The sequence below is a fragment of the Coregonus clupeaformis genome, chromosome 7, assembly GCF_020615455.1.
Source record: "Coregonus clupeaformis isolate EN_2021a chromosome 7, ASM2061545v1, whole genome shotgun sequence".
Classification (NCBI taxonomy): domain Eukaryota; kingdom Metazoa; phylum Chordata; class Actinopteri; order Salmoniformes; family Salmonidae; genus Coregonus; species Coregonus clupeaformis.
In genome coordinates this window covers 52,369,058-52,392,827 of record NC_059198.1, presented here as the reverse complement: position 1 = coordinate 52,392,827, position 23,770 = coordinate 52,369,058, and the positions used below count along the sequence as shown (strand labels likewise).

The 23,770-nt window shown below is 45.6% G+C and overlaps 1 protein-coding gene across 1 annotated transcript in view; it reads right to left on the bottom strand.

Annotated features, from left to right (window-relative positions):
* vill (villin-like) overlaps positions 1–23,770 on the bottom strand; it is a 68,739-nt gene that overhangs the window by 21,663 nt on the left and 23,306 nt on the right. Inside the window, exons 5-11 of the mRNA XM_041870345.1 lie at positions 12,557–12,665; positions 11,020–11,130; positions 10,427–10,635; positions 9,174–9,252; positions 8,607–8,705; positions 8,311–8,464; positions 1,139–1,239 (exon numbers count right to left, since the gene is read on the bottom strand). Of these exons, the coding sequence (XP_041726279.1) occupies positions 1,139–1,239; positions 8,311–8,464; positions 8,607–8,705; positions 9,174–9,252; positions 10,427–10,635; positions 11,020–11,130; positions 12,557–12,665 (862 nt within the window). The remainder of the gene's footprint in view (positions 1–1,138; positions 1,240–8,310; positions 8,465–8,606; positions 8,706–9,173; positions 9,253–10,426; positions 10,636–11,019; positions 11,131–12,556; positions 12,666–23,770) is intronic.

The window sequence follows — 23,770 nt, the reverse complement described above, 5'->3', positions numbered from 1 at the left end:
CGATGGCTCACTGTTCGTTGTTGGCATTTCCTGCCTAAGGTTGCCCACTTTCCCAATAATCATGTAAATAATTGGCAACATCAAATGGTTTTGTGATGAAAAAGCCATCTGATTCGATGAAAGATGGAGTTGAATTTGTCTTTCTGCCCATCATTTCATTTAAAGTACTCAAGTTTTTCCCCCCATCATTCTTTATATCATTGATCCTGGCCTCATAAGTCAGTTTCTTCTTCTTTGTTGAGTTTAGTCACATAATTTCTCAATTTGCAATAAGTCAGCCAGTCAGATGTGCAGCCAGACTTATTAGCCACTCCTTTTGCCCCGTCTCTTTCAACCAGACAGTTTTTCAATTCCTCATCAACCCTTGGAGTCTTAACAGTTCTAACAGTCCGTTTCTTAACAGGTGCATGTTTATCAATAATTGGAAGAAGCAATTTCATAAATTCATCAAGAGCAGCGTCTGGATGCTCCTTATTAATCACATCAGACCAACAAATATTTTTAACATCATCCACATAAGAGTCACAGCTAAATCTTTTATACGACCTCTTTTGGAACTTTGGCTTTCCTGGATATAGCCACTATATTGTGATCACTGCATCCAATGGGTACGGATACAGCTTCAGAACAAAGTTCCCAGCAACTGATGCCGACTACGTCGCGGGATCCAAACAAAAAAGTTATCTAGCTACTAAGAAACTTAGTATACACTTTTAAAACAAAAAACTTTCCAAAACAACAAACCGAGCTCTCCCTCGTTCCACGTTCAACAGGAAGTGACAGGAAATGACGATCTGGCGTGAGCTATGTATAAAAATATATATATTTGTTTTTTTAATTATTTAGTTTCAGTTTTAGTTTTAGTGTTAGGACAGAAAGCATGTGTGGGAGGCTATGAGACATTTAGGTTGTATAGTTTAAACATATAGTTCAAAGAACTTTAACCCATGTTTACAACAATCCAATGTGTTTTAACATTAGTAGTACATGTAAGTAGAATCAAGTTAGCTACCTAGTAAGTTAGGTTTGAAATATCGTCCTCTCCTGACAGCATTTACCCCATAGATTCAGTAGCTTGAAATCCCCCAAAAGATTGACAACTCCATTGAAAACCTTGGTGTGGGCGCGCGTGTCTCACCTGAACCTGTCCAGAGGCGTCGTCCACCATGCGTTGCTGTGCTGCCAGTTCAGGACGAGCATGGAGCTCCATCACATCAAACTTCACCTGCTCAACCTTAGCTACAGGACAGGACAGGTGTTGAGATGGAACAAAAGCCAGGGTTGTTAAGGATGTATTTACAGTGTACAGAAGTTACTCATTGTGAAGAAGTTGTTGTTGTTTAGTTAGTCACCTAATCTTACATATTTATTTTATGTAGCTAGTTACAGTGCCTTCAGAAAGTATTCATACCCCTTGACTTATTCCACATTTTGTTGTGTTACAGCCTGAATTTAAAATGGATTAAATAAAATAAAACATCTCACCCATCTACACACAATACCCCATAATGACAAACTGAAAACATGTTTTTCGACATTTTTGCAAAATGTATTGAAAATGAAATACAGAAATATATATTTTACAGAAGTATTCACACCCCTGAGTCAATACATTGCACACCTGGATTGAACAATATCTGCACATTATTATTTTAAAAATTCTTCAAGCTCTGTCAAGTTGGTTGTTGATCATTGCTAGACAGCCATTTTCAGGTCTTGCCATAGATTTTCAAGCCGATTTAAGTCAAAACTGTAACTAGGCCACTCAGTGACATTAGACTCTGTAACTGTTTTAAAGTCACCAATGGTCTCATGGTGAAATCCCTGAGCGGTTTCCTTCCTCTTCGGCAACTGAGTTAGGAAGGATGCCTGTATCTTTGTAGTGACTGGGTGTATTGATAAACCATCCAAAGTCTAATTAATAACTTCACTATGTTCAAAGGGATATTCAATGTCTAGTTTTACTAGGCTAACATATGGAATTGTTTTAAGATGGTCAAACCATGGATCATTTAGCTATTTGATTTTTAATTTTAGGACTCCCATAGGCATATATATATTTTAGTCTTTTAGTATTTTTTGGGGGGGGGGATAAAATATTGAATTTGGTACTTACTACCATAGTCCATAGAAACACATTGAATAAATGCACACTCATTAATGGCAAAACAGACAGTCAGAAAATAAATCATAAGGAATATGTTTTTGAAGTGTCTGTATTATATTGCAGGGGAAGGCAACCCCCTGTTCCTGGAGTTCTGAAGGTACTGCAGGACTTTGTTCCAACTAGGCACCACACCTGACCAACTGAGCTGATTGATCAGTTCAGTGATTGCCTAAATTCAACACATCTGGTCTTCCAGGTCGGTTAAATAAAACATGAAGCGCCTGCGGAGCTCCAGGACCAGGGTTGCCTACCACTGCTATGTCGTGTCAGTGACAGTCTGATCGGAGCTGATATCTGGGTTACCACTGCTATGTCGTGTCAGTGAGAGTCTGATCGGAGCTGATATCTGGGTTACCCCTGCTATGTCGTGTCAGTGAGAGTCTGATCGGAGCTGATATCTGGGTTACCACTGCTATGTCGTGTCAGTGAGAGTCTGATCGGAGCTGATATCTGGGTTACCCCTGCTATGTCGTGTCAGTGAGAGTCTGATCGGAGCTGATATCTGGGTTACCCCTGCTATGTCGTGTCAGTGAGAGTCTGATCGGAGCTGATATCTGGGTTACCACTGCTATGTCGTGTCAGTGAGAGTCTGATCGGAGCTGATATCAGGGTTACCCCTGCTATGTCGTGTCAGTGAGAGTCTGATCGGAGCTGATATCAGGGTTACCACTGCTATATCTTGTCAGTGAGAGTCTGGATCTTTCCATAGAGTGGTCATGATAGCTTGGAGGCCAAACCGTTCGGACACTTCAGACGTTTTCGTATGAAGACTGATTTTCGGGATGTCTCCTGGTCTGACAAACACCGCTGTAGCTCGGCCACCTTCCACCGCAGGTGCGGAAGGCCGACACAGGAGGATGTGGGGGATTGAGACCCAGCACATGCAAAAAAACGGATATCTCTAGCTTATGTTCAAGAACAGCGCCGGAGAAGATGGCTGCCGTTTTACAGCCCTCTAACCAATTGTACTATTATGTGTGTTTTTCCGCGTTATTTGTAATTTATTTTGTACATAATGTTTCTGCCATTGTCTCTTATAACCAAAAAGAGCTTCTGGATATCAGGACAGCGATTACTCACCTCGTATTGGACGAAGATTTTTTCTTCAACGAGGCGGCCGCGAAGGATATCATACAGACACCCGACAAGGCCCAAATCCCCGTCATTCGCGTGAGGAAGAGACGGAGATATCGTGGACGTAGATCGGGGTGCCTTGTAAGGATCCGACGGCGAGCGAGTAAACTGCCTCTTCCATCAATCCTATTAGCCAACATTCAATCATTTGAAAATAAATTGGATGACTTAAGATTACGGTTATCCTACCAACGGGACATTAAAAACTGTAATATCTTTTGTTTCACCGAGTCGTGGCTGAACGACAACATGGATTTCATACAGCTAGCGGGCTATACGCTACATCGGCAGGATAGAACGGCTGACTCCGGTAAGACAAGGGGTGGCGGTCTGTGTATATTTGTAAACAACAGCTGGTGCACAAAATCAAATACTAAGGAAGTCTCAAGGTTTTGCTCGCCTGAGGTAGAGTATCTTATGATAAGCTGTAGACCACACTATTTACCAAGAGAGTTTTCATCTATATTTTTCATAGCTGTCTATTTACCACCACAAACCAATGCTGGCATTAAGATTGCACTGAATGAGTTGTACAAGGCCATAAATCAACAGGAAAACGCAGCGCTCCTAGTGGCCGGGGACTTTAATGCAGGGAAACTTAAATCCGTTCTACCTAATTTCTACCAGCATGTTAAATGTGCAACCAGAGGAAAAAAAACTCTAGACCACCTTTACTCCACACACAGAGACGCATACAAAGCTCTCCCTCGCCCTCCATTTGGCAAATCTGACCATAACTCTATCCTCCTGATTCCTGCTTATAAGCAAAAACTAAAGCAGGAAGCACCAGTGACTCGGTTAATAAAAAAAGTGGTCAGATGACGCAGATGCTAAGCTACAGGACTGTTTTGCTAGCACAGACTGGAACATGTTCCGGGATTCTTCAGACAGCATTGAGGAGTACACCACATCAGTCACTGGCTTCATCAATAAGTGCATCGATGATGTCGTCCCCACAGTGACCGTACGTACATACCCCAACCAGAAGCCATGGATTACAGGAAACATCCGCACTGAGCTAAAGGGTAGAGCTGCCGCTTTCAAGGAACGGGACTCTAACAAGGACACTTATAAGAAATCCCGCTATGACCTCCGATGAACCATCAAACAGGCAAAGAGTCAATACAGGACTAAGATTGAATCGTACTACACTGGCTCTGACGCTCGTCGGATGTGGCAGGGCTTGAAAACTATTACAGACTACAAAGGGAAGCACAGCCGCGAGCTGCCCAGTGACACAAGCCTACCAGACGAGCTAAACCACTTCTATGCTCGCTTCGAGGCAAGCAACACTGAAGCATGCATGAGAGCACCAGCTGTTCCGGATGACTATGTGATCATTCTCTCCGTAGCCGATGTGAGTAAGACTTTTAAGCAGGTCAACATTCACAAGGCCGCAGGGCCAGACGGATTACCAGGACGTGTACTCCGAGCATGTGCTGACCAACTGGCAAGTGTCTTCACTGACATTTTCAACATGTCCCTGACTGAGTCTGTAATACCAACATGTTTCAAGCAGACCACCATAGTCCCCGTGCCCAAGGACTCTAAGATAACCTGCCTAAATGACTACCGACCCGTAGCACTGACGTCTGTAGCCATGAAGTGCTTTGAAAGGCTGGTCATGGCTCACATCAACAGCATTATCCCAGAAACCCTAGACCCACTCCAATTTGCATACCGCCCCAACAGATCCACAGATGATGCAATCTCTATTGCACTCCACACTGCCCTTTCCCACCTGGACAAGAGGAACACCTACGTGAGAATGCTATTCATTGACTACAGCTCAGCATTTAACACCATAGTGCCCTCTAAGCTCATCACTAAGCTAAGGATCCTGGGACTAAACACCTCCCTCTGCAACTGGATCCTGGACTTCCTGACGGGCAGCCCCCAGGTGGTAAGGGTAGGTAACAACACATCTGCCACACTGATCCTCAACACGGGGGCCCCTCAGGGGTGCGCGCTCAGTCCCCTCCTGTACTCTCTGTTCACTCATGACTGCATGGCCAGGCACGACTCCAACACCATCATTAAGTTTGCCGACGACACAACAGTGGTAGGCCTGATCACCGACAACGATGAGACAGCCTATAGGGAGGAGGTCAGAGACCTGGCCGTGTGGTGCCAGGACAACAACCTCTCCCTCAACGTGACCAAGACAAAGGAGATGATTGTGGACTACAGGAAAAAAAAAGAGGACTGAGCACGCCCCCATTCTCATCGACGGGCTGTAGTGGAACAGGTTTAGAGCTTCAAGTTCCTTGGTGTCCACATCACCAACGAACTATCATGGTCCAAACACACCAAGACAGTCGTGAAGAGGGCACGACAAAGCCTATTCCCCCTCAGGAGACTGAAAAGATTTGGCATGGGTCCTCAGATCCTCAAAAAATTCTACAGCTGCACCATCGAGAGCATCCTGACTGATTGCATCACCGCCTGGTATGGCAACTGCTTGGCCTCCGACCGCAAGGCACTACAGAGAGTAGTGCGTACGGCCCAGTAAATCACTGGGGCCAAGCTTCCTGCCATCCAGGACCTCTATACCAGGCGGTGTCAGAGGAAGGCCCTCAAAATTGTCAAAGACTCCAGCCACCCTAGTCATAGACTGTTCTCTCTGCTACCGCACGGCAAGCGGTACCGGAGTGCCAAGTCTAGGTCCAAAAGACTTCTCAACAGCTTCTACCCCCAAGCCATAAGACTCCTGAACAGCTAATCATGGCTACCCGGACTATTTGCACTGCCCCCCCACCCCATCCTTTTTACGCTGCTGCTACTCTGTTAATTATTTAAGCATAGTCACTTTAACTCTACCCACATGTACATATTACCTCAACTACCTCAACTAGCCGGTGCCCCCGCACATTGACTCTGCAACGGTACCCCCCTGTATATATAGCCTCCCTACTGTCACTTTATTTTACTTCTGCTCTTTTTTTTCTCAACACTTTTTTTGTTGTTGTTTTATTTTTACTTTTTTTGTTAAAAATAAATGCACTGTTGGTTAAGGGCTGTAAGTAAGCATTTCACTGTAATGTCTGCACCTGTTGTATTCGGCGCATGTGACCAATAAAATTTGATTTTATTTGATTTTATTTGATTTAAACTGAAGGATTTTGATGGGGATTTACTTATTATGTTACTTTGATGGACGGGTGCTTCAACAGATTTAAGGATGAATTAGTAAAAATGTCTATCCATTTTAAATTCAGACTTGAATACAACAAAATGTGGAAGAAGTCAAGAGGTGCGAATACTTTCTGAAGGCACTGTTACTATCTTAATTAGTTAGTAGTATTTATCTACCTTGACTGTAGAGTACAGAAGTTGCTCATTGTGTAGTGTGTGTAGTGTGTGTGTGTGTGTTGTGTGTGTGTAGTGTGTGTAGTGTGTGTGTGTGTGTGTGTAGTGTGTGTAGTGTGTGTAGTGTGTGTAGTATGTGTAGTGTGTGTAGTGTGTGTGTGTGTGTGTGTTGTGTAGTTGTTACCTAAGTTAGTTAATAGTAGTTACATATATTGGTTAGTTAGTAGTAGTTACATATCTTGGTTGGTTAGTAGTTAACTGTCTTGGTTAGTTAATAGTAGCTACCTATCTTAGTTAGTTAGTAGTAGTTACCTATCTTGGCTGCTAGAGACCTGTCTTAGTTAATAGTAGTTACATACACTAAAAGTATGTGGACGCCTGCTTGTCGAACATCTAATTTCCAAAATCATGGGCATTAATATGGAGTTGGTCCCCCCTTTGCTGCTATAACAGCCTCCACTCTTCTGGGAAGGCTTTCCACTAGATGTTGGAACATTGCAGCGGGGACTTGCTTCCATTCAGCCACAAGAGCATTAGTGAGGTCGGGCACTGATGTTGGGTGATTAGGCCTGGCTCGCAGTCGGCGTTCCAATTCATCCCAAAGGTGTTCGATGGGGTTGAGGTCAGGGCTCTGTGCAGGACAGTCAAGTTCTTCCACACCGATCTCAACAAACCATTTCTTTATGGACCTCGCTTTGTGCACAGGGGCATTGTCATGCTGAAACAGGAAAGGGCCTTCCCCAAACTGTTGCCACAAAGTTGGAAGCACTGAGTCGTCTAGAATGTCATTGTATGCTGTAGCATTAAGATTTCCCTTCACTGGAACTAAGGGGCCTAGCCCGAACCATGAAAAACAGCCCCAGACCATTATTCCTCCTCCACCAAACTTTACAGTTGGCACTATGCATTGGGGCAGGTAGCGTTCTCCTGGCATCCGCCAAACCCAGATTCGTCTGTCGGACTGCCAGATGGTGAAGCGTGATTCATCACTCCAGAGAACACATTTCCACTGCTCTAGAGTCCAATGGTGGCAAGCTTTACACCACTCCAGCCGCATGGTGATGTTAGGCTTGTGTGCAGCTGCTCGGCCATGGAAACCCATTTCACGAAGCTCCCGACGAACAGTTATTGTGCTGAGTTGCTTCCAGAGGCAGTTTGGAACTCGGTAGTGAGTGTTGCAACCGAGGACAGACGATTTTTACTCACTACGTGCTTCAGCGCTCGGCGGTCCCGTTCTGTGAGCTTGTGTGGCCTACCACTTCGCCGGCTGAGCCATTGTTGCTCCTAGACGTTTCCACTTCACAATAACAGCACTGACAGTTGACCGGGGCAACTCTAGCAGGGCAGAAATTTGACTAAGTCACTTGTTGGAAAGTGGCATCCTATGACTGTGCCACGTTGAAAGACACTGAGCTCTTCAGTAAGGTCATTCTACTGCCAATGTTTGTCTATGGAGATTGCATAGTTAGTCTATGGTTAGTTAGTAGTATTTACCTATTTGGTTAGTTGGTAGTAGTTACCTATTTGGTTAGTTGGTAGTAGTTACCTATTTGGTTAGTTGGTAGTAGTTACCTATTTGGTTAGTTGGTAGTAGTTACCTATTTGGTTAGTTAGTAGTATTTACCTATCTTGGTTAGTTGGTAGTAGTTACCTATTTGGTTAGTTGGTAGTAGTTACCTATTTGGTTAGTTGGTAGTTACCTATCTTCCCAGTGGAGTACACATTCCCCAGGCCCTTTGTCTGTCCATTCTCTCTCCATGAAATGAAGAGGTGTTTGAACATGGCTGATTCTCCTCCTTCTGCCATCACCTCCACATTAGTGCTGCTTGAGTAGTTCTTAGCCTTGATGAAGCCCTACAGAGGATAGAGGGTGAGGGATGTTTACTCTGCATTGAGGGTTGAATCCTAACTTGAGATGTGCATGTAATTTAGTCATACTTTGATTTTGGTTACAGTAATGCTGTGTTCCTGTTCCACTTGGTCCACTGTGACTCACCACTGCCCTGCTCAGTGCCGAGCGACGCTCCTCACTAGACGACTCCTTTCCCTTCCACACCAACACACTCGAACCACCCTGGTCCACAATATAGCAATCCTGACAGGGAGTGAGGGAGGGGGAGGAGAGAGAGAGAGAGAGAGAGAGAGAGAGAGAGAGAGAGAGAGAGAGAGAGAGAGATTAGAGAGAGAGAGAGAGAGTGAGAGAGAGAGAGAGAGAGAGAGAGAGAGAGAGAGAGATTAGAGAGAGAGAGAGAGAGAGAGAGAGAGAGAGAGAGAGAGAGAGAGAGAGAGAGAGAGAGAGAGAGAGAGAGAGAGAGAGAGAGAGAGAGAGAGAGAGAGAGAGAGAGAGAGAGAGAGAGAGAGAGAGAGAGAGAGAGAGAGAGAGAGAGAGAGAGAGTGTGTAATGGAAAAGCTGAACAGGCCATGCAGACTAAGGTCTTCTGTTAAGCAATGTGTGATGAATTACACAGTAAAAATATGAAAATGTATAGTTATACGAATGAAATAAAATAAAAGTTAGAATGAGGTTAATCATGATATTGAGTGCATAATAAAGTCATTGTACCGTGGAGTGCAGCAGGTCCTGAGTCAGAGGCTGCATGGCTATCTCTTGGACCACCAGTTTACCACTGTTATCAGACACACTGGGAGACAGACTGAAGGATTAGGAGATAAGATCATCACATCACCTTTGTTACACACACACACCAAGGTGTGAGAATTAATTTAGACACAATCTGGAACAGTAGCCTGGGTGTCAGTCTGGAACAGTAGCCTGGTGTCAGTCTAGAACAGTAGCCTGGGTGTCAGTCTGGAACAGTAGCCTGGTGTCAGTCTGGAACAGTAGCCTGGTGTCAGTCTAGAACAGTAGCCTGGGTGTCAGTCTAGAACAGTAGCCTGGGTGTCAGTCTGGAACAGTAGCCTGGGTGTCAGTCTGGAACAGTAGCCTGGTGTCAGTCTGGAACAGTAGCCTGGGTGTCAGTCTGGAACAGTAGCCTGGGTGTCAGTCTGGAACAGTAGCCTGGGTGTCAGTCTGGAACAGTAGCCTGGGTGTCAGTCTGGAACAGTAGCCTGGTGTCAGTCTGGAACAGTAGCCTGGTGTCAGTCTAGAACAGTAGCCTGGTGTCAGTCTGGAACAGTAGCCTGGTGTCAGTCTGGAACAGTAGCCTGGGTGTCAGTCTGGAACAGTAGCCTGGGTGTCAGTCTGGAACAGTAGCCTGGGTGTCAGTCTGGAACAGTAGCCTGGGTGTCAGTCTGGAACAGTAGCCTGGGTGTCAGTCTGGAACAGTAGCCTGGGTGTCAGTCTGGAACAGTAGCCTGGGTGTCAGTCTGGAACAGTAGCCTGGTGTCAGTCTGGAACAGTAGCCTGGGTGTCAGTCTGGAACAGTAGCCTGGTGTCAGTCTGGAACAGTAGCCTGGGTGTCAGTCTGGAACAGTAGCCTGGTGTCAGTCTAGAACAGTAGCCTGGGTGTCAGTCTGGAACAGTAGCCTGGGTGTCAGTCTGGAACAGTAGCCTGGGTGTCAGTCTGGAACAGTAGCCTGGGTGTCAGTCTAGAACAGTAGCCTGGGTGTCAGTCTGGAACAGTAGCCTGGTGTCAGTCTGGAACAGTAGCCTGGGTGTTAGTCTGGAACAGTAGCCTGGGTGTCAGTCTGGAACAGTAGCCTGGTGTCAGTCTGGAACAGTAGCCTGGTGTCAGTCTGGAACAGTAGCCTGGTGTCAGTCTGGAACAGTAGCCTGGGTGTCAGTCTGGAACAGTAGCCTGGGTGTCAGTCTGGAACAGTAGCCTGGGTGTCAGTCTCCAGAGTTAGTCTACGTACTTGTAGAGCCTGATGTTGGCGGTCTGCTGTTGGTGGTCTGGTGTGTCATCAGGCTCCGCCTCCTTCAGCTTGCCTGACCTCTGACCCAGCACGGCCCTCATGATCTTCATCAGCTCAGGGGAGTCTTCCTCATCTCCCCCCTCCACCACCCCGATCTGAGCACGCCCCCCTCGCTCCCTGTCACGGATATCCTGAGCCAGCAGCACCGCCTACAGGGAGGGGAGGATATAACATTGATTGTTTGGTGGAAAAACATCTGCAACTAAACCTAACCAATAACTAAACAGAAACCAACCCTGGTATTGTAAATGGAAGGCTTTCAAGGGGCTGTCATCAAAAATGAACAGTCATCTGATCCTCATTATCATGATGACACACTAAACACATGGCCATGGTATTCACTAGGACTATCTGGAGTTTCTCCCTCCTGTTGCTCTGAGGGTCAGGGTCAGGGGTTAGTGGTTAAGGGTTCAGGTTTAGGGTCAGGGATAGAGGACAGGGGTCAGGGTTTGGCTTGGGGTTAAGAGTTGAGGGTTAGGGTAAGGGGTTTAGGGATAGAGGTCGGGGTCAGGGTCAGGGTTCGGGTTAGGTACCTTGAGTTTCTCCCTCCGGTTGCTCTGAGGGCCGTTCCACTGAACTATGACCTTCCCCATGTCCAGAAGGAAGATGTCTCCACTGTTGAAGCTGCTCCACGAAACCTCTACCTGGAAACACAATACACACCTAGAACACTGCATTCTTCCACCCAGGGAAAAGACAGGCAGTGGTAGGCCCCAGTGTGGATGACTGATGCTGGGTTAGAGGGACTGAGGCTGGATTAGAGGGACTGATGCTGGGTTAGAGAGACTGAGGCTGGATTAGAGGGACTGAGGCTGGGTTAGAGAGACTGAGGCTGGATTAGAGGGACTGAGGCTGGGTTAGAGAGACTGAGGCTGGATTAGAGGGACTGATGCTGGGTTAGAGAGACTGAGGCTGGGCTAGAGGGACTGAGGCTGGGTTAGAGGGACTGAGACTGGGCTAGAGGGACCGAGGCTGGGCTAGAGGGACTGAGGCTGGGCTAGAGGGACTGAGGCTGGGCTAGAGGGACTGAGGCTGGGCTAGAGGGACTGAGGCTGGGTTAGAGAGACTGAGGCTGGGCTAGAGGGACTGAGGCTGGGCTAGAGCGACTGAGGCTGGGCTAGAGGGACTGAGGCTGGGCTAGAGGGACTGAGGCTGGGCTAGAGAGACTGAGGCTGGGTTAGAGAGACCGAGGCTGGGTTAGAGGGACTGAGGCTGGGTTAGAGAGACTGAGGCTGGGCTAGAGGGACTGAGGCTGGGCTAGAGGGACTGAGGCTGGGCTAGAGAGACTGAGGCTGGGTTAGAGAGACCGAGGCTGGGTTAGAGGGACTGAGGCTGGGTTAGAGAGACTGAGGCTGGGTTAGAGGGACCGAGGCTGGGTTAGAGGGACTGAGACTGGGCTAGAGGGACCGAGGCTGGGCTAGAGGGACCGAGGCTGGGTTAGAGGGACTGAGGATGGGTTAGAGAGACCGAGGCTGGGTTAGAGAGACCGAGGCTGGGTTAGAGGGACTGAGGATTGGTTAGAGGGACTGAGGCTGGGTTAGAGGGACCGAGGCTGGGTTAGAGGGACTGAGGATTGGTTAGAGGGACTGAGGATTGGTTAGAGAGACCGAGGCTGGGTTAGAGAGACCGAGGCTGGGTTAGAGGGACTGAGGATTGGTTAGAGAGACTGAGGCTGGGTTAGAGGGACTGAGGCTGGGTTAGAGAGACTGAGGCTGGGTTAGAGAGACCGAGGCTGGGTTAGAGAGACTGAGGCTGGGCTAGAGGGACCGAGGCTGGGTTAGAGAGACCGAGGCTGGGTTAGAGGGACTGAGGATTGGTTAGAGAGACTGAGGCTGGGTTAGAGGGACCGAGGCTGGGTTAGAGAGACTGAGGCTGGGTTAGAGAGACCGAGGCTGGGTTAGAGGGACTGAGGCTGGGCTAGAGGGACTGAGGCTGGGCTAGAGGGACTGAGGCTGGGCTAGAGGGACTGAGGCTGGGTTAGAGGGACTGAGGCTGGGCTAGAGGGACTGAGGCTGGGTTAGAGGGACTGAGGCTGGGTTAAAGGGAGTGGAGCCTCCCACTGCTGCATACCTCTGTGGCGGTGACATGCTTGCTTCCTTTAACGTGCAGCAGCCGCAGGATGTTGTACACATTGGACTCAACGTGACGGAACCCCGACTCCACACCGCCCTTCTTATAGCTGAGGGAGAGGACAGGGGTTAGTCAGGTGGAGATATGAGGTAGAGGACAGGGGTTAGTCAGGTGGAGATATGAGGAAGAGGACAGGGGTTAGTCAGGTGAAGATATGAGGGAGAGGACAGGGGTTAGTCAGGTGGAGATATGAGGGAGAGGACAGGGGTTAGTCAGGTGGAGATATGAGGAAGAGGACAGGGGTTAGTCAGGTGGAGATATGAGGGAGAGGACAGGGGTTAGTCAGGTGGAGGTATGAGGGAGAGGACAGGGGTTAGTCAGGTGGAGATATGAGGGAGAGGACAGGGGTTAGTCAGGTGGAGGTATGAGGGAGAGGACAGGGGTTAGTCAGGTGGAGATATGAGGGAGAGGACAGGGGTTAGTCAGGTGGAGATATGAGGGGAGAGGACAGGGGTTAGTCAGGTGGAGGTATGAGGGAGAGGACAGGGGTTAGTCAGGTGGAGGTATGAGGGAGAGGACAGGGGTTAGTCAGGTGGAGGTATGAGGGAGAGGACAGGGGTTAGTCAGGTGGAGATATGAGGGAGAGGACAGGGGTTAGTCAGGTGGAGGTATGAGGGAGAGGACAGGGGTTAGTCAGGTGGAGATATGAGGGAGAGGACAGGGGTTAGTCAGGTGGAGATATGAGGGAGAGGACAGGGGTTAGTCAGGTGGAGATATGAGGGAGAGGACAGGGGTTAGTCAGGTGGAGATATGAGGGAGAGGACAGGGTTAGTCAGGTGGAGATATGAGGGGAGAGGACAGGGGTTAGTCAGGTGGAGATATGAGGGAGAGGACAGGGGTTAGTCAGGTGGAGATATGAGGGAGAGGACAGGGGTTAGTCAGGTGGAGGTATGAGGGAGAGGACAGGGGTTAGTCAGGTGGAGATATGAGGGAGAGGACAGGGGTTAGTCAGGTGGAGATATGAGGGAGAGGACAGGGGTTAGTCAGGTGGAGATATGAGGGAGAGGACAGGGGTTAGTCAGGTGGAGATACAGAATTACAGGTACAAAATATGCCACACATTGAACAACAACAACACATTGAGAACAGGAGAGTGAGTGGGGAGAATAACAGAGAGGAACTGAGGAGACCAGGGTCAGGATGTTTTCATACATTAGTGAGGTAAGCTTTGTTTTAGCACCCTTATCAGCCTTTCCCACACCTCTACCCCTTCTACTGTCCTCATTGACAAACTTCATAAATACTGCACACTCAACTTCAGAACTCCTTGGCTAGTTATACAATCATGTCACTATGAAATTTGCTGCAAAGAAAACTAGAAAAGTATTTATTGTTTTGTTGAATAGTCATGACTGGTTCGAGTTATCTGAGTTATCTGTCCAGAAAATAGCAACTCTCCAGTGGCTACAATTTACATTTACGTCATTTAGCAGACGCTCTTATCCAGAGCGACTTACAATGAATGGCTAAATTACTTCGGGACACGAAGGGTCCGCGGAGCTCCTCTTCCTCCTCCTCCTCCTCACAACTCTATTGTGTATAGTTCAATAGATGAAAGGGTCCACGGAGCTCCTCTTCCTCCTCCTCCTCACTACTCTATTGTGTATAGTTCAATAGATGATAGGGTCCACGGAGCTCCTCTTCCTCCTCCTCCTCACAACTCTATTGTGTATAGTTCAATAGATGATAGGGTCCACGGAGCTCGTCTTCCTCCTCCTCCTCACAACTCTATTGTGTATAGTTCAATAGATGATAGGGTCCACGGAGCTCCTTTTCCTCCTCCTCCTCACAACTCTTTTGTGTATAGTTCAATAGATGATAGGGTCCACGGAGCTCCTCTTCCTCCTCCTCCTCACAACTCTATTGTGTATAGTTCAATAGATGATAGGGTCCACGGAGCTCCTCTTCCTCCTCCTCCTCACAACTCTATTGTGTATAGTTCAATAGATGATAGGGTCCACGGAGCTCCTCTTCCTCCTCCTCCTCACAACTCTATTGTGTATAGTTCAATAGATGATAGGGTCCACGGAGCTCCTCTTCCTCCTCCTCCTCACTACTCTATTGTGTATAGTTCAATAGATGAAAGGGTCCACGGAGCTCCTCTTCCTCCTCCTCCTCACTACTCTATTGTGTATAGTTCAATAGATGATAGGGTCCGCGGAGCTCCTCTTCCTCCTCCTCCTCACAACTCTATTGTGTATAGTTCAATAGATGATAGGGTCCACGGAGCTCCTCTTCCTCCTCCTCCTCACAACTCTATTGTGTATAGTTCAATAGATGATAGGGTCCACGGAGCTCCTCTTCCTCCTCCTCCTCACAACTCTTTTGTGTATAGTTCAATAGATGATAGGGTCCACGGAGCTCCTCTTCCTCCTCCTCCTCACAACTCTATTGTGTATAGTTCAATAGATGATAGGGTCCACGGAGCTCCTCTTCCTCCTCCTCCTCACAACTCTATTGTGTATAGTTCAGTAGATGATAGGGTCCACGGAGCTCCTCTTCCTCCTCCTCCTCACAACTCTATTGTGTATAGTTCAATAGAGGATAGGGTTCTGCAGAGCTCCTCCTCCTCACAACTACTACAATTTCGAAGTCGGCAACCTTCTGTCCCTGCTCTGGATCGAGCGGGGCTTCTCCATCTGTCGGAGGCCTGCATCCTGTGAAACGTGGGAGTGGCCGAATTTCCTCGTCCTTCTCGCCATCCGTGATTTTGGGCAGCTCCATGGTAAGAAATGTGACCATTCCTGGTGCAAAAACAATGTCCTATCCCGGAGCTCGAGTAAATGACATTACTAAGCTACTCCCGAATGTACTATGTCAGGACATGGAAATGGATTCTATCGTAGTCCATGTGGGTTTTAATGACATTATGAAGGGCAGCTCTGAACAGTTGGAACTGGATTTTAAAGAACTGATTGACTCTGTTAGACACTAACAAAAAACCCATCATATCTGGCCCTGTGCCCTCTCTGAATCGTTGCATTGAACGCTTTAGCAGGATTCTTGCTCTTCACAATTGGCTACGTGATTATTGCAGCTCAATGGGTGTAACTTTTGTTGACAATTTCGATACCTTTTGGAAACAAAACACGTTTTATACGGAGGATGGGCTCCACCCAAATCATTTGGGTTCCTGGATCCTTTCACAGCATTATAAGGCTGCGTTGAGACAATGACTTAGCAATGACCCAAGCCCAGCTCAGCTAATCCCTACCATTGTGACGCAGAGTTGTCAAAACGCTTCAGCAAATGTACATTACACCAGGGGCGTCGGTAGACACAATATAAGTGACCTAATGTATGTCCCTCTAACTGCCCTGAATGCCTCTGCTGATCCTACAGCTATTGGATGCAGTAATCATGTGCCTAAGAACCAGATTTATACTGTTATCACTGAGCCGGTGTCCCGAGGAGGAAGTCCACTGTGTGCAGCTCACCCTGCACTAACATAAAGAACATGACCACATCTACTGCTGCTAAGCTTCCCAGTAACGCAATGAAAACAAGTAAGCATCCCAGAAGAAAAGTGCTCAAAATAGCCCACGTTAACATAGTGGTAGCAATACAAGGTTATAACATTTACAGAAAATATAGAAATGCCAATGGTGGAGGTGTTGCTGTTTATATTCAGAACCACATTCCTGTGAAGATTAGAGAGGATCTAATGTAATCCAATGCCATACAACACTCCTTCAGTAGCCTCCAACTGCTCTTAAACACTAGTAAAACTAAATGCATGCTTTTCAATCGAACGCTGCTGGCACCCGCCCACCCGACTAGAATCACCACTCTCGACGGGTCTGACCTAGAGTATGCGGACAACTACAAATACCTAGGTGTCTGGTTAGACTGTAAGCTCAACTTCCAGACTCACATAAAGAATCTCCAATCCAAAGTTAAATCTAGAATCGGCTTCCTATTTCGCAACAAAGCCTCCTTCACTCATGCTGCCAAACATGCCCTCGTAAAACTGACTATCCTACCGATCCTTGACTTCGGCGATGTCATTTACAAAATAGCCTCCAACACTCTACTCAGCAAATTGGATGTAGTCTATCACAGTGCCATCCGTTTTGTCTCCAAAGCCCCATACACTACCCACCACTGTGACCTGTACGCTCTTGTTGGCTGGTCCTCACTACATGTTCGTGCGTCAAACCCACTGGCTCCAGGCCATCTATAAATCACTGCTAGGCAAATCCCCGCCTTATCTTAGCTCATTGGTCACCATAGCAGCACCCACCCGTAGTCTGCGCTCCAGCAGGTATATCTCACTGGTCATTCCCAAAGCCAACACCTCCTTTGGCCGCCATTCCTTCCAGTTCTCTGCTGCCAATGACTGGAACGAATTGCAAAAATCTCTGAAGCTGGAGACTCTTATCTCCCTCAATAACTTTAAGCATCAGTTGTCAGAGCACCTTACCGATCACTGCACCTGTACACAGCCCATCTGAAATTAGCCCACCCAACTACCTCATCCCTATATTGTTATTTATTTTGCTCTTTTGCACCCCCAGTATCTCTATTTGCACATAATCTCTTGCACATCTAGCATTCCAGTGTTAATACTATTGTAATTATTTTGCACTATAGCCTATTTATTGCCTTACCTCCATAACTTGCTACATTTGCACACACTGTATATATATTTTCTGTTGTATTTTTGACTTTATGTTTTTTACCCCATATGTAACTCTGTGTTGTTTTTATTGCACTGCTTTGCTTTATCTTGGCCAGGTCGCAGTTGTAAATGAGAACCTGTTCTCAACTCAAAAATATTGTTAAATGCTGTTTAAGTAATATGGCTACAGGTTCATCTGCCTCACCTAAAGCCCATTCTGGTGGGAAGCTGCTATAGACCACCAAGTGCTAAAAGTCAGCATCTGGATAACATGTGAAATGCTTGATAATGTATGTGATATCAATAGAGAGGTATACTTTCTGGGTGATTTAAATATTGACTGGCTTTCATCAGCCCACTCAAGAGAAAGCTTCAAACCGTAACCAGTGCCTGCAACCTGTTTCAGGTTATCAGTCAACCTACCAGGGTAGTTACAAACAGTACAGGAATCAAATCATCAACATGTATTGATCATATCTTTACTAACGCTGCAGAAATTTGTTTGAAAGCAGAATCCAAGTCCATTGGATGTAGTGATCACAATATAGTAGCTATATCTAGGAAAACCAAAGTTCCAAAGGCTGGGCCTAATATAGTGTATAAGAGGTCATACAATACGTTTTGTAGTGATTCCTATGTTGTTGATGTAAAGAATATATGTTGGTCCGTGGTGTGTAATGAGAAGCAAACAGATGTTGCACTTGACATATTTATGAAATTGCTTATTCCAGTTACTAATAAGCATGCACCCATTAAGAAAATGACTGTAAAAACTGTTAAATCCCCGTGGATTGATGAGGAATTGAAAAATGGTATGGTTGAGAGGGATGAGGCAAAAGGAAAGGCAAATAAGTCTGGCTGCACAACCGATTGGCAAACATATTGCAAATTGAGAAATCATGTGACTAAACTGAATAAAAAGAAAATAAACTACACTATAAAACAAGGATAAATGACATAAAGAATGATAGTAAAAAGCTTTGGAGCAGCTGAAATGACATTTTGGGGAAAAAGGCAAACTCAGCTCCATCATTCATTGAATCAGATGGCTCATTCATCACAAAACCAACTGATATTGCAAACTATAATCATTTTTTCATTGGCAAGATTAGCAAACTTAGGCATGACATGCCAGCAACAAATGCTGACGCTATACATCCAAGTATATCTGACCAAATTATGAAAGACAAGCATTGTAATTTTGAATTCCGTAAAGTGAGTGTGGAAGAGGTGAAAAAAGTATTGTTGTCTATTAACAATGACAAGCCACCGCGGTCTGACAACTTGGATGGAAAATTACTGAGGATAATAGCGGACGATATTGCCACTCCTATTTGCCATATCTTCAATTTAAGCCTACTAGAATGTATGTGCCCCAAGGCTTAGAGGGAAGCAAAAGTAATTCCACTACCTAAGAATATTAAAGCCCCCTTTACTGGCTCAAATAGCCGACCAATTGGCCTGTTACCAACCCTTAGTAAACTATAGGAAAAATTGTGTTTGACCAGATACAATGCTATTTTAAAATTAACAAATTGACAACAAACTTTCAGCATGCTCATAGAGAAGGACATTCAACAAGCACAGCACTTACACAAATGACTGATGATTGGCTGAGAGAAATTGACGATAAAAATATTGTGGGGGCTGTTTTAGACTTCAGTGCGGCTTTTGACATTATTGATCATAGTCTGCTGCTGGTTAGACATATGTGTTATGGCTTTACACCCCCTGCTATAATGTGGATAAATGGGTGTTCTTTAATGGAAGCCTCTCAAACTTAATCCAGGTAGAATCAGGAATTCCCCAGGGCAGCTGTCTAGGCCCCTTACTTTTTTCAATCTTTATTAACGACATGCCACTGGCTTTGAGTAAAGCCAGTGTGTCTATGTATGCGGATGACTCAACACTATAGACGCCAGCTGCTACAGTAACTGAAATAACTGCAACACTTAATAAAGAGTTGCAGTTAGTTTCGGAATGGGTGGCAATAAATAAGTTAGTCCTAAATACAGTGAGGGAAAAAACAGTATTTGATCCCCTGCTGATTTTGTACGTTTGCCCACTGACAAAGACATGATGAGTCTATAATTTTAATGGTAGGTTTATTTGAACAGTGAGAGACAGAATAACAACAACAAAATTCAGAAAAATGCATGTCAAAAATGTTATTAATTGATTTGCATTTTAATGAGGGAAATAAGTATTTGACCCCTCTACAAAACATGACTTAGTACTTGGTTGCAAAACCCTTGTTGGCAATCACAGAGGTCAGACGTTTCTTGTAGTTGGCCACCAGGTTTGCACACATCTCAGGAGGGATTTTGTCCTACTCCTCTTTGCAGATCTTCTCCAAGTCATTAAGGTTTAGAGGCTGACGTTTGGCAACTCGAAGCTCCCTCCACAGATTTTCTATGGGATTAAGGTCTGGAGACTGGCTAGGCCACTCCAGGACCTTAATGTGCTTCTTCTTGAGCCACTCCTTTGTTGCCTTGGCCGTTTGTTTTGAGTCATTGTCATGCTGGAATATCCATCCACGACCCATTTTCAATGCCCTGGCTGAGGGAAGGAGGTTCTCACCCAAGATTTGACGGTGCATGGCCCCGTCCATCGTCCCTTTGATGCGGTGAAGTTGTCCTGTCCCCTTAGCAGAAAAACACCCCCAAAGCATAATGTTTCCACCTCCATGTTTGACGGTGGGGATGGTGTTCTTGGGGTCATAGGCAGCATTCCTCCTCCTCCAAACACGGCGAATTGAGTTGATGCCAAAGAGCTCGATTTTGGTCTCATCTGACCACAACATTTTCACCCAGTTCTCCTCTGAATCATTCAGATGTTCATTGGCAAACTTCAGACGGGCCTATGTATGTGTTTTCTTGAGCAAGTGGACCTTGCGGGCACTGCAGGATTTCAGTCCTTCACGGCGTAGTGTGTTACCAATTGATTTCTTGGTGACTATGGTCCCAGCTGCCTTGAGATGATTGACAAGATCCTCCTGTGTAGTTCTGGGCTGATTCCTCACCGTTCTCATGATCATTGCAACTCCACGAGGTGAGATCTTGCATGGAGCCCCAGGCCGAGGGAGATTGACAGTTATTTTGTGTTTCTTCCATTTGCGAATAATCGCACCAACTGTTGTCACCTTCTCACCAAGCTGCTTGGCGATGGTCTTGTAGCCCATTCCAGCCTTGTGTAGGTCTACAATCTTGTCCCTGACATCCTTGGAGAGCTCTTTGGTTTGGCCATGGTGGAGAGTTTGGAATCTGATTGATTGATTGCTTCTGTGGACAGGTGTCTTTTATACAGGTAACAAACTGAGATTAGGAGCACTCCCTTTAAGAGTGTGCTCCTAATCTCAGCTCGTTACCTGTATAAAAGACACCTGGGAGCCAGAAATCTTTCTGATTGAGAGGGGGTCAAATACTTATTTCCCTCATTAAAATGCAAATCAATTTATAACATTTTTGACATACGTTTTTCTGGATTTTGTTGTTGTTATTCTGTCTCTTATAGACTGATCATTTCTTTGTCAGTGGGCAAACGTACAAAATCAGCAGGGGATCAAATACTTTTTTCCCTCACTGTATTTCCAAAACTAAAAGCATTGCATTTGGGTCAAATCATTCACTCTACCCTAAACCTCAACTACATTTCGTAATGAATAATGTGGAAATTGAGCAAGTTGAGGTGACTAAACTGCTTGGAGTAATCCTGGATTGTAAACTGTCATGGTCAAAGAATATTGATACAACAGTAAAATAATAATATGCCATTTAGCAGACGCTTTTATCCAAAGCGACTTACAGTCATGTGTGCATACATTTTTACATATGGGTGGTCCCGGGGATCGAACCCACTACCCTGGTGTTACAAGCGCCATGCTCAACCAATTGAGCTACAGAGGACCACCAGTAGCTAAGATGGGGAGAAGTATGTCCATAATTAAGCGCTGTTCTGCCTTCTTAACAACACTATCAACAAGGCAGGTCCTACAGGCCCTAGTTTTGTCGCACCTAGACTACTGTTCAGTAGTGTGGTTAGGTGCCACAAGGGGGGACTTGGGAAAATTACAGTTGGCTCAGAACAGGGCAGCACAGCTGGCCCTTAAAAGTACACAGAGAGCTTTAATCTGTAGCCTAATAAACTCTATGCTTTCCCGGGTCGTAGTGGGAGGAGACACACAACATATCGCGTGACTCCAAGTTTACTTCGATATGATGGTTATTACATCAGTATTTGAGCATAACAAAGTTTCCACTGCCATTTCTCGCATTATTAATTTTAACGACACCATGTCGAACAAACAAATAGTCTGTAGGCATTTATAAAATTGTACTGGCATTTCATATTTCCTCAGCCCGGCCGTGACATTTTTTCATGCGTCAGGTAATTAATCCACATGAAATGGTTGGAAGGAAACGTGGTTTGTGTTGTGTAAATGAACCTATGAGCCCCAGCCCCAAATTAATGGAAGATGTAGACATCAAACAGGGATTGGGTGTTGATTGATGTAAATAGCTATAGAATATACAAAATAAATTGTGTGTGATGGCATTGTCAGTGTGCCTCCATGCTATGCACAAGTCCTCATATTCTAAAATCAAAATATTTCTCTAACAGGTTGGGACCAACATGGTTGAGTACCTGCACAAGGCGGAGGTGACCAGACCCTACCCATTTGTGTTGGCTCTTGGGGACTGCTCACAGGTGTTTACAGTCATTAGTTGTCCGGCATTGGATCAAGGTACACCACAAGGTACACTAATTCCTACAGACCACGGTCCATGCTACAGACCACGATCCATGCGATCGAGGGCAGTGCAGTTGCAATACCAAGCAGTGATGCCGCCAGTAAAGATCTCACTAGTGCAGCTGTATAACTTTTTGAGGATTTGAGGGCCCATGCGCTGTCATGCCTTCTTCACGACTGTGTTGACCATTTTAAGTCCTTATTGATTTGGACACTGAGGAACTTGAAGGAATTTGAAGTAATCACAGGACTACTCGTTGAAGTAATCCAACAATGTGTACACCTCTATCTTGTCTATTTTCAGATCTCATTGATTGACAGGTGGGTGTCATCAAGTGTCGCATGTCATGTTGACACCCACCTTTCTCCATCAGTGAAGAAGTTTTGAAATAGACAAGAAGGCGGCGTACACATTGTTTGATTACTTCATGGCACAGGTCCTGTGTTGCTCAGTTTGTAGAGCATGGTGCTTGCAGTGCAAGGATTATGGATTCGAATCCCACTGGGGACCAGTACGAAAAGGAAAAAAGGGAAGAAAATGTATGTCGCTCTAAATTCAAATGACTGGACACAGTTATTTTAGAAGATACATGTTTGGCCGAATCGTGAACGAAGATAGTATCGCCAATTTAAAGTTGGTCGTAAAGTATCTGTGCTATGCCAAACAGTTTCTATCCTGTAACGGGTAATAGAGAATCACATTACAAATCTGTAGCTATCTTGCCTCAAGCTAGCTAGGCTCCAGCTAAGCCTGGAGCCTGGCTAGATAGCTAGCTAGCAACTACAATGTCAACTAAAAGAAACAGATACAATTTTAATAATTCAGGCTGTCTGGCTTGAATTCAATTTGGAAATATGGCTGAGAACAAAATATATATTGAGCATCAATGTTGTCAGGATGTAACGTTAGCTAGCTAGCTACTCAAGACGAGAGAGTGGCTAAGTTACCATGGCTAGGTTTCAGTTTGATACGTCACAGCCCCAAACATACTATAGATCAAATAGATAACCAATCAAGACATGCTGCATTCTCACTTTGAATCTGTAATCCTAATTCTGTTGATCTTTTTCTGTTTCTCTTTCAACAAAAATGAATTATTAGTTGTTAGCATATGTGTTTCCCCATGTAATTATACTGAACAAAAATATAAATTTCAACATTTTCAACAATTTTACTGAGTTACAGTTCATATAATGGAAATCAGTCCATTTAAATAAATAAATTAGGCCCCCCCGTCTATGGATGTCACATGACTGGGCAGGGGTGTAGCCATGGGTGTCAGCTGTCCTGGTAGCTGGTCTCAGACGATCCCGCAGGTTACACGTAGTCTGCGGTTGTGAGGCCGGTTGGACGTACTGCCAAGTTCTCTAAAACAACATTGGAAGCGGCTTATGGTAGAGAAATGAACACTCAATTCTCTTGCAACAGCTCTGGTGGACATTCCTGCAGTCAGCATGCCAATTGCATGCTCCCTTAAAACTTGAGACATCTTTGACATTGTGTTGTGTAACAAAACTGCACATTTTAGAGTGGCCTTTTATTGTCCCCAGCACAAGGTGCACCTGTGTAATGATTATGCTGTTTAATCAGCTTCATGATATGCCACACCTGTCCGGTGGAAATGCTGACTGCAGGGATGTAAACAAATGTGTGCATAACATTTGAGAGAAAAGTTTTTTTTTTGTGCCTATGGAACATTTCAGGGATCTTATATTTCAGCTCATGAAACATGGGACCAAAATGTTACATGTTGCGTTTCTATTTTTGTTCAGTATAGTTAGT